This window comes from Macaca mulatta, chromosome 13 (genome assembly GCF_049350105.2).
Source record: "Macaca mulatta isolate MMU2019108-1 chromosome 13, T2T-MMU8v2.0, whole genome shotgun sequence".
NCBI lineage: Eukaryota > Metazoa > Chordata > Mammalia > Primates > Cercopithecidae > Macaca > Macaca mulatta.
Window position 1 is genome coordinate 38,280,325 of NC_133418.1, and position 18,227 is coordinate 38,298,551.

At 41.9% G+C, this 18,227-nt stretch overlaps 1 protein-coding gene across 1 annotated transcript in view; it reads left to right on the forward strand.

The window, feature by feature from the left end:
- The window catches only part of POLR1A (RNA polymerase I subunit A), an 83,117-nt gene that overhangs the window by 334 nt on the left and 64,556 nt on the right, over positions 1-18,227 (forward strand). Inside the window, exons 2-6 of the mRNA XM_015112779.3 lie at positions 5,253-5,457; positions 6,652-6,801; positions 15,483-15,590; positions 16,542-16,627; positions 16,748-16,851. Coding sequence (XP_014968265.3) covers positions 5,253-5,457; positions 6,652-6,801; positions 15,483-15,590; positions 16,542-16,627; positions 16,748-16,851 — 653 coding nt within the window. The remainder of the gene's footprint in view (positions 1-5,252; positions 5,458-6,651; positions 6,802-15,482; positions 15,591-16,541; positions 16,628-16,747; positions 16,852-18,227) is intronic.

Below are 18,227 nucleotides of genomic sequence, written 5' to 3' on the forward strand. Positions count from 1 at the left end.
GGGCCGGCGTGGACTGCCTAGAGTCCGGTGGGGCTGGGGGAAAGAGTTTGCGCTGGGAGTGGGGGAGTGTAAGGGTGGGGAGGTTCCGGGTCTGCAGCGTTATCGTCTGCCAGTCTTCTCGTTAACAAGCGTTTGTAGAATTAACCATAATGTACCTGACATGGTTAATTAGGCACGTAGTAAGTTTCCTCTTGTTTATAAAATGTTTGTCCTTCAAGTTAACTTCTCTTTGCTAGGACCCCGTTATATTCTCTGTCTGGTGGTTAAATCAAGGGAACTCTCTTTAGTCTTCATTTTGATCACGGTAGCATTTGACATTCTCCAATGCACTCTATTGAAACTTTCCTTTCTTCCAGAACTTTATTTGTCTTCAAGTTCTCCTATTTTTATGACAAATACTTCTACCTCCCTCTCTTCCTCTATCAGTCTTATAACCCCACAAACATTTATTAAGCATCCAGTTGTTTCCAGGCACCAAGCTAGGCGTTAATGACACATTGGTGAGCAAAGTCTGTACTTCGTTTTACTCCTTAAATGTTGATGTTCTTCAAGATTCTGTTCTGGTAATGTTGTTTTCCTCATGGTAAATATTGCCCCTTGACAATCTCACCACTTTCATGATTTGTAGTCTCAAATTTAAATCCCCAACGCAAATTTCTTTCCCTGATTTTCAGACCCATTTGTTCAGCTGTCTGGACATCTTTACTTAAATTTCACACAGAGATCTTAAATGCGTATCAAAAACTCAACATGGCCGGGCGCGGTGGCTCACGCCTGTAATCCCAGCACTTTGGGAGGCTGAAGCCGGCGGATCACGAGATCGGGAGATCGAGACCATCCTGGCCAACATGGTGAAACCTCGTCTCGACTAAAAATACAAAAATTAGCTGGGCGCGGTGGCGGGCACCTGTAGTCCCAGCTACTTGAGAGGCTGAGGCAGGAGAATCGCTTGAACCCAGGAGGTGGAGGTTGCAGTGAGCCGAGATTGCGCCACTGCACTCCAGCCTGGCGACAGAGCAAGACTGTCTCAAAAAACAAAAACAAAAAGCAAAACAAAACAAAAAAAAACTCAACATGCACCCCTCTTCAAAGGGAGGGGTAACTTACCCCTCCAAAATGGTGTACCTAGTGCAAGACGGTCACTAGAAATTGGAAAATAATTCTAGATCTCTCTTGACATCTAACTTATTTATTGGGCTCTTACTTTGTGTCACCTACATGTCTATTTGTTCTTTACTCTCCTTTTTCTCCCAATTGCTACTGTGTTCCCTCTGGTCCTTATCTCATGTTTGAATTGTCTTTTCCTTCCACCTTCCCCTTAACACCTCTCAAGTGCATACTCCACACTGCTGTCAAAATTATTCTTGCAAAGTGCAAATGTAGTCATGCTACTGTCACCCTTAAAACCCTCCAAACGTTCTCCATTTCCCTCAGATAAAGGACATTTTCTTAGCATAGCCTGCAAAGTCTCCCATGATCAGTCCAATGCTGATTTTAGCTATAACATCATCCCTTCTCCAGCCCTATTAAACTACTTGCATATTCCAGAAACTGCCATTCATATTTCAACATCTGGGTCTTTTTTTAAGCTATTCCCTCTGCCTGCAGTGTCCTTTTAGCCAAAAGGAGGTATTTCCCTCTGTCCCCTACCCAACACACACACACCTGAAAGCTCAGTTCACCTCCCTCATTTTCTGAGGTCATTTTGCACATGTTACAGTGTGTCTGTCATGGTGCTTTAGTCACTTTTTGTGCTTATGTATATTTGTCTTCCTCCAGTACTCTTGAGCTTCTTATATATGCCACTCTTGTCTTTTATCCTCAAGTCTGAATAAATGGATGAATAAACTCCTGAGCTCTGGTGTCAGTGGTAACAGTGTGCTAGCCCAGAAATTCCAGTTATATCATCACCGCCATAAGTGGATACGATTTCATCCAAAAGCAAAAGTGTTTTAAGTTTCCTGAATTTTTAAAAAGATAACTGTGGAGTTTTCAAACTGGTTTAGGGTTGAGTTAAAAATGGCCTGCAGGGGCCATTTCAGTCTCCTGTTACCTCTCTGATCTCACCTCTTCCGGCTACCTTGACCTCCTTGTTGCATCCAGAGCACCACGGGCACACATCCACCTCAGGACCGTTGCACTCCCTGCTTCTTCCTCCTTTAAAACCCTCTGCCCAGGTGACTGTATGGCCTGCTCCCTCAACTCCTTCAGCCTTTGCCCAAGTACCTCCTTAGTGGGCTTCTAGGACCACTTGACTACTCCGCTCTTCCCTTTCCCTGTATTATTTTTCGTCATAGCATTTCCTGCCATGTAACAGACTATACATTTATTTTGTGTCTGTTCCTCTTCCTCCAATAGAATGTAAGGCCCTTAAGCATAGCGGTTCTTGTCTGTGTCCTTGGCACTTTATGCTATCTGGCACATAGTAAGCACTCAGTGGGTATTTGTTGAGTGTATGAATAGATGGATGGAGGAGCTAGCTGCTCAGTGCTTGGCACTTTCAGTCCTTAACGACACCCATTCTCAGTTCTTAACAACACCCATTTGTGGTGGCACCTCCAGTAAAAAATTCAGGCCCAGAGAACAAAATGTCTCTCTAGGAAGTGGCAAAAGTCTTCTTCAAACCTAAGTCTATTGATCTCAAACTCTGCTCTCTCCGGTGGAATCCTTGCTGGTTGCCCCTACTCTTCATCCCACTCCTGTAGTGGTGGGAGGGACTTTCTCCTCTACCCAACAAAGAGAGAGGAACTTTGTTCCAGACACTGTATTTTCTATATGTTATCTTCTAATCGTCCTCATAGAGCTGCTGCGATGCCCAGACTTCAGGTGAGAAAAAAATTAGGTAGTTATCAAAGGACACAGTCAACAGAGTGAAAGGGCAACCCATGGAATGGGAGAAAATACTTGTAAATTATGTACCTGATGAGAGATTGTTATCTAGAACATAAAAGGAACTCCTACCACTCAACAACAACAATAACAAATTCAATTTTAAAATGGACAAAGGACTTAAATAGACATTTTTCCAAAGAAAACATACAGATGGCCAGTGAGCATGTGAAAAGATGTTGAACATCACCAATTATTAGGGAAACGCAAATAAAAAGCTCCTCCAATCCAGTAGGGTGCTACTATCAAAAAAACAAAGTAGTGTGTGTTGACAAGGGTGTGGAGAAAGTGGAACCTTTTTGTACACCATTAGTGGGAATGTAAAATGGTGCAACCACTATGGAAAACAGTAGGGTGGATTCTCAAAATATTAAAGACAAAATTACCATGTGATCCAGCAGTTCTACCTCTGGATACATATCCAAAGAATTGAAAGTAGGGTCTCAGAGATATTTGTATACCTATGTTCATAGCAGCGTTATTCACAATAGTGAAAAAGTGGATACTACCCTAGTGTCTTATCAATGGATGGGTTGATAGACAAAATGTGGTATGTACATGCAATGGGATATTGTTCAGCCATAAAAAAAGGAAAAAAGTTCTGACACATCCTATAACATGGATGAACCTTGAGGGCATTGTGCTAGGTGAAATAAGCCAGTCACAAAAGGACAAGTACAGTGTGATTCCACTTAATATAAGGTACTTAGAGCAGTCAGATTAATCAAAACAGAAAGTAAAATGATGGTAGCAGAGGAGATGAAGAATTATTGTATAACGGGTACAGGGTTTCAGTTTTACAAGATGAAAAAGGGTTCTGCAGCTGGAGAATGGTAATGGTAGCATAATGCAAATGTACTTAATACCACTGAACTGTACTAATTGAAACAGTTAAGATGATGAATACATATATATATTTTATTACAGTTTCAAAAGTTAAGATTAAAGAACAAAAGGTAAGTAATTTGTTCAATGTTACCCAGTTCAAGGTTGCAGGTAGACTCTAGGTTTGTGGGTAGAGACCACACACACAACTTTTGAGTTAGATCAAGTTTCTCATGAAATTAGCTTACTGGCAGCAAGGTGACCATATAGACAACAGCCACAACAGCAGATCTGCCTCCATGTCGCCTTGACCCTTAGAGTGACACTGGCCATGCCACATAGAATCTTCTAGATCTGAGCAGCTTAATTCCTGATAGACTAACATCGTTTTACACTCAGAACATGTCACCGCTCATGAAAACTTGACACTATTTTTGTGCTTTATTAAAGGGAGTGTTTACATCATTAGGGGACTCTCCTTTCAACCTTCAGATTTCCTCTAGCCTGTGAGATTGGGATGGTTTCTTTGTCTTTATTTTCTAAATCAGAAAGGAGAAAGTTGTAAAAGCAAAGTTAGCTTACTAAACATAGTTGTGTCCTATGGGAGCACCTTTCAAACCAAACATAAAATGTGATGAAACCTTTTTTAAGGTTTGCTTATATGTGTTTAATGTTGTCAAATTTACTATTTCTGCATACAGGGATTGTTGCATCACATTCCCTTCACTGAACTACGTAGGCTTTGGAGTTAAGTCTATTCCATATCCTGCCTCCCCCACATTCTGTTTGTGTCACCTGGATTCGATCACCTAAATTCCCTGAGCCTTGGTTTCGTCCCCTGAAAAGTACATGTAGTGATGACCATTTCAGAGGATTAAGATCAAACTAAATAATGCAGCCAGGCATGGTGGCTCACTGCTGTAATCCCAGCACTTTGGGAGGCTGAGGCAGGCGGATCTGTAGAGCTCAGGAATTGAAGACCAGCCCGGGTAACATGGCGAAATCCTGTCTCTACAAAAAAAATATTAATCGAAAAATTAGTTGGGCATAGTGGCACTTGTCTGTGGTCCCAGCTACTCGGGAGGCTGAGGTGGGAGGATCACTGGAGCCCAGGAGTTCGAGGCTGCAGTGAGTCAAGGTTGCACCAGTGCACTCCAGCCTGGGCAACAAGAGTGAGACCTTGTTTAAAAAAAAAAAAAGACGAAATAATGCTGCCTGTGAAGCAGTCAGTGTATAGTAGATGCTTAACTCGTTTTTATAAACAGTTTATCAATATACTTAGTGCAAGTTTTGTTCTAAATCTGTTTTTAAGATGTTACCACTCATTCATTTAGCACATATGTGTTTATTAACTGTTGGGTACCAACTCTGCACTTAGTGTTGGGGTCCACTGGTGAGCAAGGCAGACAGAGATTGTGCCCTCCAGAGCGATCAAGCAGGCATTAAATCATCACTTAACTATACTTTTGTGCTGGAAAGGAAATATCAGAGAGGTTGGTAACCTTAGCTTTCCTCTTGGTCTTTTTTTATCCCCTTAGGAAATTAAGTGTTAAATCCATTACAAACCCTCGGTACCTGGACAGCCTGGGGAACCCATCGGCAAATGGCCTGTACGATTTAGCTTTGGGTCCTGCAGATTCCAAAGAGGTGTGCTCCACCTGCGTGCAGGACTTCAACAACTGCTCCGGGCACCTGGGCCACATTGAGCTCCCACTCACGGTGTATAACCCTCTCCTCTTCGATGTAAGTGCTGCCTCAGTTGTGTGAGTCTCAGGGCTGCTGGTGGGATTTATGAGTTCTGCCTCTCTCCCACAAGAGTGGTCTAAGGACGTTAAGCCCCAGACACTCCAATGAAAGCATTCTGTAGAATGAGATTTTGAAGCTTTGAGCCAAATACAATAACTTCAACTTACCCTGTGGCCCTAAATAAATGAATATCAGTTTGCTTCCAGTTGAGTAGAGCCACAGCCTGATTCCATTCACGTGGAGGGCCAGGGAGGGTTCAGATTCATTCCCTACACCTTTTGTTTCAGGGGCTTTGTGCTCTTCAGAAATCTCAGTGGCACCTGCCTGGTAATAGAGCGAGCTTCAGTGTTCTCAAGGCCTCCCTGAGCCTTTCAGGTGTCTCTATAGGCTCTTGGGTGGTGGCAGGAGAAGCAAAGCCCCAGAAAGCCCAACAGTGAGGTCAGAATTAAGCTTCTGTGTAGAGTCATGCTTGTACATTTTCAGCTTTTTATTTCAGCGAACCTCACTTGCAGGACTTTTTTTTTTTTAAGCTACACATATGTTGGTATACATGGACATGATTTTTGTCTGTTAATCATGTTAAAGAGAAGTGTCTTTTTTTGTTTTTGTTTTTAAGACAGTGTTTCATTCTGTCTCCCAGGCTGGAGTGCAGTGGCACGGTCTTGGCTCATTGTAACCCCTGCCTCCTGGATTCAAGTGATTCTTGTGCCTCAGCCTCCCAAGTAGCTGGGATTACAGGCACGTGCCACCATGCCCAGCTAATTTTTGTATTTTTACAAAAATTACAAGAGACAGGTTCACCATGTTGGCCAGGCTGGTCTCAAACTCCTGGCCTCAAGTGATCGATCCGCCCGCCTTGGCCTCCCAAAATGCTGGGATTACGGGCGTGAGCCACCGCACCTGGCCAAGAAGGGTCTTAATTAAATCTTGGAATAAAATAAAGATATTTCTCTACCTCAGGTCATACGCCCAAAGTAAATTTCAAATCTAAATGGATTAAAATAAAACCTTAAAAGAAAATAGAAGGGAATATTTATCTGGTTCTTAAGATAACAAAGACCTTTCTAAGCATGTAGGCTGAAGTAGAGTTTTTAAAGACTGACTACACGAAGAAACTTGTGAGTATACTGAAAATCACCATGACTACTGTGTCTCTTTCTAATATCCTGTTCGTTTTTATTCCCTCTTCAGAAGCTGTACCTGCTGCTTCGGGGCTCTTGTTTAAACTGCCACATGCTGACTTGTCCCCGGGCCGTGATTCACCTCTTACTCTGCCAGCTAAGGGTTCTGGAAGTCGGGGCCCTACAAGCAGTCTACGAGCTTGAGAGAATTCTGAACAGGGTAGGTGGGTAGTTATGGTCCCAGAAATCAGGAAACACAAAGTGGTGGAGAACTAGAGATGCTTGTATATTGTCCTAGTTACCATGCCGATAGTCACCAGAACGTTTGATCTTTATATCTTATAACTGGATATCAATAGCTGAGTGTGAAAACAGGAAGCTATAAGAATAATAAAAGGAATGTTAATAGAAACAATAGTGAAATACCATTTAATCCATTTATGAGCTTTTTCTGATTTTCTGGACCGAGGATTCAGTCAAGGTTTATTCAATCAAAAGACATTGCTTTTGATGGTTACATTTCTTTGATTGGTCTTAAAGTAGAACATTGTAATGTAGAGAATTCTTTTTCATGATACTGACTTTTTTGGAGGCTCAAGGCCAGTTGTCTGATAGGATTTCTTACATTTTACATTGTCTGATTATTTCCTGTAATTAGATTCACTTTTTGGCAAGAATACAACCTACATGATACACGGTACTTTGTATTGCATCATTTTAGGACGCCTATGATATCAGGTTGTTCACCTATTGGTAATGCTTACTTTGTTTACTTTTTGTGTTTGGTTTTTTGGTCTTTTTTTTTTTTTTTTTTTTTGAGACGGAGTCGCTCTGTTGCCCAGGCTGGAGTGCAGTGGCTGGATCTCAGCTCACTGCAAGCTCCGCCTCCCGGGTTTACGCCATTCTCCTGCCTCAGCTTCCCGAGTAGCTGGGACTACAGGCGCCTGCCACCTCGCCCGGCTAGTTTTTTGTATTTTTTTAGTAGAGACGGGGTTTCACCGTGTTAGCCAGGATGGTCTCGATCTCCTGACCTCGTGATCCTCCCGTCTCGGCCTCCCAAAGTGCTGGGATTACAGGCTTGAGCCACTGTGCCCAGCCAGTCTTTTTTTCTATTAACACATAATATTTATACATATTTTATGGGGTACATAATGGTGGTGTGATACAGACAATGTATAGTGATCAGATCAGGATAATTAGCATATCTATCACCTCAAACATTCATCATTTCTTTGTGTTGCGAACATGCAATATTCTCCTTCTAGCTGTTTGAAACTATGTTATTGTTAGCTATGGTCATCCTATAATGGGGTAGAACACTAGAATTTATTCCTCTTGTCTAATTGTAATTTTATCTCCTTTAACAAATCTCTTCCTGTTCCCCTCTTTTCCCTACCCTTCTCAGCTTCTAGTATTCTCTATTCTACTTGTACTTCTATGAGATCAACTATTTTTGGCTTCCACATATGAGTAAGAACATGTAGTGTTTAACTTTCTGTTCCTGGCTTATTTCACATGATGTCCTCTGGTTCCATCTATGTTGTTGCAAATGACAGGATTTCATGCTTTATTATGGCTAAATAGTATTCCATTGTGTATATATTACCACATTTGCTTTATCCCTTTATCTATTATTGGACATATAGGTTGGTTCCATATCTTGGCTATTGTGAATAGTGCTGCCTCTTTGATATTCTAATTTCTTTTCTTTTGGATAATTGCCCAATAGTGGGATGCTGGATCATATGGTAGTTCTATTTGTAGTTTATTGAGGAACCCTCATATGTTTCCTGTAGTGGCTATACTAGTTTACATTCCCACCAACAGTGTATAGGAGTTCCCTTTTCTCCACATCCTCACCAGCATTTGTTATTTTTTTGTCTTTTGGGGATAGCCATCCTAACTGGGATGAGATGAAACCTCACTGTGGTTTTGATTTGTGTTTTCCCAGTGACTAGTAACATTGAACATTTTTTCATATATTTGTTAGCCATTTGTGTGTGTTTTGAGAAATGTTTGTTGAGATGATTTGCCCATTTTTTAATTGAATTGTTTGGGATTTTTTGCTGTTGAGATGTTTGAGTTCCTTATATATTCTGAATATTAAGCCTCTGCCCCTAAGATGAATAGTTTGCAAATATTTTCTCCTATTCCATAGCTTGTCTTTTTATTGACTGACTACTTTGCTGTGCGGAAGCTTTTTAGTTTGATATAATGCCATTTGTTTATTTTGGCTTTTGTTGCCTGTGCTTCGAGGTCTGATTCATAAGATATTTTTCCAGACCTTATATTTAGGTCATTGATCAATTTTTGAGTTGATTTTTGTAGAGGGGAGGGGTGGAGATCTAGTTTCATTCTTCTGCATATGGATATCCAATTTTCCCAGCATCATTTATTAAAGGCACTGTCCTTTTCCCCAATGTATATTCTTGGCACTTTTTGCAAAAATCAGTTGGCTGTAGATATGTAGATTAATTTTTGGGTTCTCTGTTTTCATTGGCCTATGTTTCTGTTTTCATGCCAGTACCCTACTGTTTTGGTTACTACAGCTTTGTAGTATATTTTGAATTCTGGTAGTGTGATGCCTCTAGCTTTGTTCTTTTTGCTCAAGATTGCTTTGGCTGTTCAGGGTCTTTTGTGGTTCCATACAAATGTTACAATTTTTTGTTTTTCTGTTTCTGCAAAGAATGTCATTGGTATTTTGATAGGGATTGCACTGAATCTACAAATTGCTTTGGGTAGTGTAGTAATTTTAACAGTATTAATTATTCTAATCTATAAGTACGGGATGTTTTTCCATTTGTACCCTCTCCAGTTTCCTTCATCACTGTTTTGCAGTTTTCCAAAAGAGTCTTTCACATCCTTGGTTAAATTTATTCCTAGGTATTTTTTTGGTAGCTATTATAAATGGGATTGGCTTCTTAATTTCTTTTTCAGCTAATTCATTGTTTGTGTATAGAAATGCTACTGATTTTTTTTTAATCCTGCAACTTGACTGAATTTGTTTATGAGTTCTAAGAGGTTTTTGGTAGAGTCTAGGTTTTTCTATATATAAGATTATGTTATCTGTAAACAGAGACATTTTACATCCTTCTTTTCAGTTTGGATGCCTTTTCTTTCTCTTGCCTAATTTCTCTGACTGGTTACTTTCGGATAAGGTGACGTTGACCAGATCTCTATTGTAAAGAGATATTTTTTCATAGTTGATATTTACATCAGAATTTCTGGTGCTATTAAAAATACCTTATTTGAATTTTCATTTTGTTTGTTGACATATAAAAATGTTATTGATTATATATGAAGCAACCTGGCAAAATTGTCTCATCAATTGTGACAGTTTGTCTGTAGATATTTTTAGATTTTCAATACAATCATATCTGCAAATACTGGCTTTTTTGTTCCTTTCCAATCCTTATATGTTTTCTTTTGGTGGCTAGGATCTACATTACTGTGTTGAAGTGGTAGTTGGTATCTTTGTCTTATTTCTTGTCACAAAGAAAAGTTGTTCCCCTTTCCTCTTCTCCTCCCTCTTCTTGGATACTTCAGTGCTGAAGACATAAGGTGGGCGGAGCAAGCTGGGATTTCACAAAGAGACCCAGCCTAATACATGGTGTCTGAGCCCCAGGAGAGTGAGCAAAGCTTCGTGGGAAAGGTGTCCCTGCACAGGGGAGACTCAGCCAGAGCAGAGTGAGAGGGGATCCCTGCACCTGCGGGCAGCCCTGTGTGGAATACCAGAGCTCGAGTAGGGTAAGGAGGGTGTTCATTTGGAGATAAAGACACAGCTTAGAGTGTGAGAGCCCAAATCAAGTGAGAGGGTACCCATGCGGGGTGGCCCAGCGTGGGGTGTGTGAGCCCAAATATGATAAGGAGGGGGGGTCCACAAGGAGGGTGGACTCATGTGGAACTTGAGCTCAAGTTGGGTGAGGGCTCCATACAGAGGAGGGGATGACGGCGGCAGTGGTGGGAGAGTGGTTACATATAGGGAGAGAGAGACGTTGATGAATAAGTTCTTAATTGATTGAATATGTACTTAAGGATAATGGGGGCCAGGTTTTAACTATCAGAAAAGAGAATTACAAATATATGAAAGAGAGAAGACAGAATTAATCCTGTATTGTTAAAATGGAATTAAAAGTTCTGGTGTAAAGTGTGTGTGTACACATGTATTTTCCCCTGGCCCTGTCCCTGGAAGGGCTGGGGGGAGTGATAGTAATGGGCACACCTAGCACCCCCTTCTTGTTTTCTAAATACCATTCTCCACTAAAAAAGCTTCTTGGAGAAATAGCTGATCTAGAGCTGGGACAGCGAAAGTACAAGACCAGTCTGGAATATCACATGCCAGAAAGGAAGTATGTGCCCAAAGAACAATGGGACATGTCCAAAGAACACAGAAGACTGTGTGAAGGGCCCACTCTGGCCAAATCTAGGACAGTTCGAGCATATAATAAACGATGATACTGAATGATTATAACCCATCGAATGAAGTAGGAATCCATGAACCTACTTTTATGTTGATATAAATGAAAAAATGAATTGAGTGACTGAAGGTTTAAGTAACAGGCTACTTACTCACAAAGTACCCTCCCCCGTATACACACACATAGTCTTTATTAATTACAAAGGTCAGAGGGAGGATAACTTTACAATGGAGAAGAAGCCTGGCAGTCACCCCCTTACTTGGGTGATCAAAGTGAAACATACCTGATGGTACTGATTGAAATCATGCACTCCCTTATAGGATGCAGTGAGAAGAACACAACATTGCTTCTGGATATTCCTGCCAAAGACGTTAAGCCAAATCTGATCATGATGAAACTTCAGACATGCCACAATTGAGGGATATTCTATAAAATTTGCCTTTAATCTTCAAAGCTGTTAATGACTAAAGTTGAACACTAAGGAACTATTCTAAACAAAAGAGACTAAAAAGTGTTTTAGTCTTTTAGTCTCTAGTCTTTTAGTCCTTTGCTATAAAGGACATTAGTATTATTATTTTGAGACAGAGTCTGGCCCTCTCATCCAGGCTAGAGTACAGTGGCACGATCTCGGTTCTCTGTAACCTCTGCCTCCAGGGTTCAAGCGATCTCCCATCTCAGCCTCATGAGTAGCTGGAACTACAGGCATGTACCACCACACCTGGCTAATTTTTGTATTTTTTTAGTCAAGATGAGTTTTGCCATATTGACCAGGCTGGTCTTGAACTCCTGACCTCAAGGGATCCACCTGGCTCGGCCTCTCAGAGTGCTGGGATTACAGGCATGAGCAATCACTCCCAGCCTGTAAAGGGTATTATTAAAAGAGTTGGCAAAATTTGAATGGTGTTTGAGGATTAGAAGGTAATAATTTATCAGTGCTAATTTACCATTTTTTGATGATTGTATCATGGTCATATTTGTGAGTGTCCATGTTTATAGAAAATGTTCACCAAAGTATTTGGGGTTGATGGTATATCAGATCAGCAGTGTACTGTCCAATGGCTCAAGAAAGATGGATTTCTGGAAATACTTGCGGTTTTTCTATAAATTTGAGATTGTTTCAAAATATAAATAAATTATACCCTTAAAATAGGGAACCTTTCAACATTTCACTATTAAGCATGGTGTTTACTGAGTTTTTAATCGGATTAAGGAAGCTCCTTTGTATTCCTATTTTGCTGTCGTGGCTAAATATTAAATTTTATCAAATACCTTTTCAATGTATACTGAAATTTTCAGATAATTTGGGTCCTTTTAAACCAGCTAACATGGTGAATGACTCCCTTCCTTTCCTAATGTTAAACTAACCTGGGATTCCTGGGATAAACCCAAATTGTTTATGATATATTACCTTTTTAATATGTCGTTGGATTTGATTTCTTCATATTATACTTGGGATTTTTGCCTCTGTAATCATGAGTGAGATCGGTTTACATTTCCTTTCTCCTATTGTCTTTTTGGGTTTGGGTATCTAGATTATGTCAGCCTCATAAAATAAGTAAGATAATTCTTTTTTTTTTTCCGAGACAGAGTCTCACTGTTGCCCAAGCTGGAGTGCAGCCACGCAGTCGTAGCTCACTGCAGCCTCTGCCTCCCAGCATCAAGTGATTCTGGTGCCTCAGCTTCCCAAATAGCTGGGATTATAGGCGTATGCTACCACGCCCAGCTAATTTTTGTATTTTTAGTAGAGACAGGGTTTCACCACGTTGGCCAGGCTGGTCTTGATCTCCTGGCCTCAAGTGATCCACCTACCTTGGCCTCCCAAAGTGCTGGGATTACAGGCATGAGCCACTGTGCCCAGCCGAGGTAGATAATTCTCTCTCTCTTTAAAATGCCCTGGAGGAGATAGGAGACATAGTACGCCAGCAGGGCAGTGCCACACATTTCTCTTCAGCAGGTGTCCTCACAGGGACTAGTTGTCTTTGGCTCCCCACATGACTGACGACTACTCAGAAGCAAAGGAACGAGATCATTTCAGCGGCTAGGGGAGCCACCCTGGCGTAGAAGCCCCATCTCCCAGAAAGGAATCAATATTGTTTCTAACAGTTCCGTGGGCTGTGCCTCCAGGGACCCTAGGATATGCTCAACTAGGACCCAGCGAAGCTCAGAGCTGTGATCTTTCCAGTCCAGATATAGCCTAACCAATTGGGGTCATTTTTACCATCAGTAGTGTTGCCTAATAACACAACTGACATTTCTACCCTTATTTATTTATTTTTTGAGACGGAGTCTTGCTCTGTTGCCCAGGCTGGAGTGCAGTGGTGCAATCTTGGCTCACTGCAACCTCCGCCTCCCAGGCTCTAGCGATTCTCCTGCTTCAGCCTCCTTGAGTAGCTGGGACTACAGGAAGTGCCATCATGCTCAGCTAATTTTTTGTATTTTTAGTAGAGATGGGGTTTCACCATGTTGGCCAGGCTGGTCTTGAACTCCTGACCTCAGGTGATCTGCCTATCTTGGCCTCCCAAAGTGCTGGGATTACAGGCGTGAGCCACCATACCTGGCCTGTTTCTACTTTTATTATGTTTCCGAGGGAACAGAGCTAAAAAGTTAACTCATGGTCACATTTGTCCAAAAGAGAGATTGAGAAAGAGAAAGAAAGGATTTTCTTAAACCAGTGCTTACAGTAAGTTATATGTTTCTAGGAATTCCCTCATTTCATTTAAAGTTTCAGATTTATTGGCATAAAATTATTCATGGTGCCTACTATTATACCTTAATCTTTTTTTTTTTTTTGGTAAAATATACACAAAAATGCATTAATTGTATGTACAGTCCAATACAAAGTAACCATCACCCTTACAGTCTAGTTCAATGTCAGCATATTGTTTATGTCCCCAAAAACCCTCCCTCCTTTCCCTGTCCCCTTGTGTATTTATTTTTGACAGTTTGTCTGTCATTGTCCTTTAAAAATTCTTTGTTGGGGCTGGACATAGTGGTTAATGCCTGTAATCCTAGCACTTTGGGAGGCTGAGGTGGGAGGATTGCTCAAGCCCAGGAGTTAAAGAGCAGCCTGGGCAACATAACAAGATGCTACCTTTAGTTTTCTAATAATTATAAAAAATAAATGTAAAAATAAAAATTATTTATGGGAATAATTTGAGGGCTAGGATGATGCTGCCTTCTCCAGAGAAGATTCTCATTGCTTCTGCTGTGTGCATGGCACCACTGCCAACTTGGGACTGTCATTATCCAGGTTCAACGCTTCAAGCTCCCTGGATGGCCCGAGTGATTGTACAAGGGCTGGTAGTTCCTGAGGGTACAGCCCTTTGTGTTCCAGCTTACTGTGTTTATGTGTCGGGGGGTGAAGAACGATGGCTTCCTGTTAGATTTCTAACCTTATACTAAAAAAGCTTTAGGTTTTTAAATTTGTTCTTTTTAAAGGCAGGATCTCACTGTGTTGCTTAGGCAAGCACTGGAGTGCAGCGGCAATTCACAGGTACAATCATAGCGCACTGCAACCTCAAACACCTGGGCTCAAGCGAGCCCCTATCTCAGCATCTGGAGTAGCTAGGACTGCAGAGGCACCACTGTACCCGGCTTAGGTTAAGACTTTCATTTCTGTTTCCTACATGATTTGAGGGTTTGTGAATAAAAAGTTCAAAATTGCTGCATTGGAAAATGCACTCAAGGCCAGGGCTCCTGGGGAGCATCATGGGCTTATTCCCTGGGGCACATGAGTACACCAAGTGATGTCCTGCCTCAGCATAGCACCAAAGCCCCACATTGGGCCCCACAAAGTGCACATGGCTGCATGCTCTTTCATCTCACTAGATTCTTTGTTCCCCTTTAGTCTGCTCTGGTTATTTATTCCTCACTGTCCTGTCAGCTCTTCAGAGCGTTAAGATTTTTAAAATATTTTAACCTATCTTGGTTCTTTGCAGTCTTAGGTTTGGTCTGGGGAATCTAGCCCACCATTATTGGAAGTAGGATGTTCTCATTGGATTTTTTTTTTTTTTTTTTTTTTGAGATGGTGTCTGGCTCTGTCACCTAGGCTAGAGTGCAGTGGTACGATCTTGGCTCACTGCAACATCCCCCTCCCAGCGATCTTCCCACATCAGCCTACCAACTAGTTGGGACCACAAGTAGATGCCACCACATCTGGCTAACTTTTTATATTTTTGGTAGAGATGGGGTTTTACCATGTTGCTCGGGCTGGTCTCAAACTCCTGAGCTCTAGTGATCCACCTGCCTCTGCCTCCCAAAGTGCTGGGATTACAGGTGTGAACCACCATGCCTGACCTCGTTTGATTTTTTTTTTAACAGCTATATGTTGTCTCACTCTTTTGAAAGTGCAACACAGTAGCCATGGTTTCTTTTTCTCCCTTCAAATGAATCTTTTCCACCCTTGGAGAGGCTGGTCCCAGCTGTGCTGCTCATCAGAGGTGTACATTACCATGATAATGTGGTTTTCCTCTTTGTTTTCCAGTTTCTGGAAGAAAATGCTGATCCCTCTGCTTCTGAAATTCAGGAGGAATTAGAACAATACACAGCTGAAATTGTGCAGAACAACCTCCTGGGGTCCCAGGGCGCACATGTGAGTTAACACTGTCTTTCTCCCATGCTGTTTTTGGCATTATTTTATCACTTTCCCTTTGTGTTGTCCTTTGCGTATACTTCTGGCTTCCCACAGTAGACCAGGGTTTGAATCTGAACTCTGTCTCTCATGAGACCTGCAACCTCACAAGTTGCACAATTGTGCCTGAGTGTCCACTACCTAATCTCTAATGCCTGCCTGTGGGACCAATGAGAGGATTATGTGACATTAGTTGGTTTTGGTATAGCATCCAGCAAGCCAATTCTTAAAAAATGGCATCAGGTCTTTTTTCCCTTCTCCAACACTTGTCTCTAACCGACCACTACCTTATTCTTCCCTCCATACACTGCCTAAGTATTAATTTGTTCAATGAATGAATGGGTAGATAATTCACCTGTGATACTAGTCTTGAAATCTGCTTCACTTCCTGCTTGGGTTTCACACCAGAGATGCTGATTTAATTGGTCTGGGGTAGGGTCCAAATGGAGTTACAAAAGCTCCCAGATGGTTCCCATCTGCTGCCAGGTGCAGAGCCACTCATGGGGCTGGACTGTGGATGTGCCTTCCTCAGAACCCTGAGGTCCTTCTGAGGCAGACCAGCTGCATCCAGAGGGCTTCCTTTTACAAGTGAAAGTAACTAGCACTTAGTGAGTACTGGCTGTATTTCAAGCCCCCACTGCATTCGTGATTATTTATCTTAGTAAGAGCTTGCTGCGGTGGTTACTATTCTTATTCCCATATTATAATTGAGGAAACTAAAGGTTTAAAGAGGATGCTCAGTAATTGTCAGAGCTCAACTATATTAGGGTTCTATGGAAGATTTTGTTTAAGAAAGTGGTGGTGGGAGTGTTTCCTCTGGTTAAAAATAAAAGGTGAAAACAATAAAGTAAATATATTGGATTCTCTTCAAAATGGCACTCCAAGGTTCTCTGACTTTTTTTTAAAAAACAGGTAAAGAATGTGTGTGAGAGCAAGAGCAAGCTCACTGCTGTTTTCTGGAAGGCACATATGAATGCTAAGCGCTGTCCCCACTGCAAGTAAGTATCAGGGCCCTTTCCCCAGGTGAGATGTCTCTGGGTCTGGGCAGTCACTCATGGCTATTATTAAATATCTTACGGGTTTTTAATCTCCTCAATCACAACTGTCCTCCTGCGCAGGACTGGGCGATCTGTTGTCCGAAAGGAACACAACAGCAAGTTGACGATCACGTTTCCAGCCATGGTGCACAGGACAGCTGGCCAGAAGGACTCCGAGCCCCTGGGTGAGCAGACTGGGTCTGGAGAGGAGCTCCATGTGAGGCCAGCAGATGTGTCCTAAACCCTGGGAATACCTGGTTCTCCTCACCACGTGTTTCTCCGCCACGTCTGGGAGGGGCCGGCAGAGGCACAGTGTGCAGGCCTCTCAGGCCTAAGGGGACCCCAGCGAGCGCCCAGCTCAGGCCTCTCACACGGGAGAGCTGATGGCAGGGGCTACTTTATGAGGCAGTGCCCCACAAGCGCCTCTTGCCTTAACTGGTCGTTTTTCTGAAAGGTTTTTCAGGAAGAAATTAAGAAATTTACCTGGCAAATATTTTGAAATATTTTACTGTAAAACAAGTGTGGATCTATTTTGGAATAAAATGTAGGCGAATAATTTTTAAGAAAAACTACAAGAATTCAGCAAAACGTTAGCGCCTCCTGCCAGGCTGCTTCTGTCTGTCCACCCACATCCCCCCTGGGTAGAGTTCTTTCCTCAGCTCTGTCCCACCCAAGCTCTGCTTCGGACAAATTTTGAGATAACTTAATACTCCCACTTTTTAATTTTTATAGTAGTAGGCTTATTTAAGAATGTTTTTTGGTTTTTATTCTGAAGTGGTCAGAAGATTAAATAGAGTATTCCAAGAGAAGCACTGAGAGCAGTACCTGCTGTGTAATATGTGCTATGTAGATGTTAACTGCTCATTTTTTATTAAGTCATCAGCTTGCCAGGATAGAAAATGCATAACCTGGCCGGGCACAGTGACTCACACCTGTAATCCCAGTACTTCGGGAGGCTGAGGCAGGCAGATCACTTGAGGTCTGGAGTTCAAGACCAGCCTGGCCAACGTGGTAAAACCCCATCTCTACTAAAAATACAAAAATTAGCCAGACGTGGTGGCAGGCACCTGTAATCCCAGCTACTCAGGAGGCTGGGACAGGAGAATCACTTGAACCCCAGGAGGCGCTGTCTTCAGTGAGCTGAGATCGTGCCACCACACTCCAGCCTGAGTGACAGAGCAAGACTCCATCTCAAAAAAAGAAAGAAAAAGCACAACCTACAATTGTCACTTGGCTCTGCCACTTTTTCTGAGTGGCTAATAGAAGGCTATTTTGAGGAGCTTCCATTTCCAACTCTATATAATGGCATTCATAAAGCCTCTTGCCTAGAATTGAAGAAATTACATGCATAGAAGTCCATAGCAGATACTGTTACTAAACCTTTCACCAGGGCTTGAGAATATGGAATAAACATGGAAATAAGATCCCCTCCTGAAGATGCATGATGTATCTTTTACATTGAACACTCTGGCATGACCCGGAGTAAATGAAAAACCTGTTTATTATTATTTTTTAAGTGTTATATTTTAGGATAATTTTTCGACTTAATAGAACAGTAGTG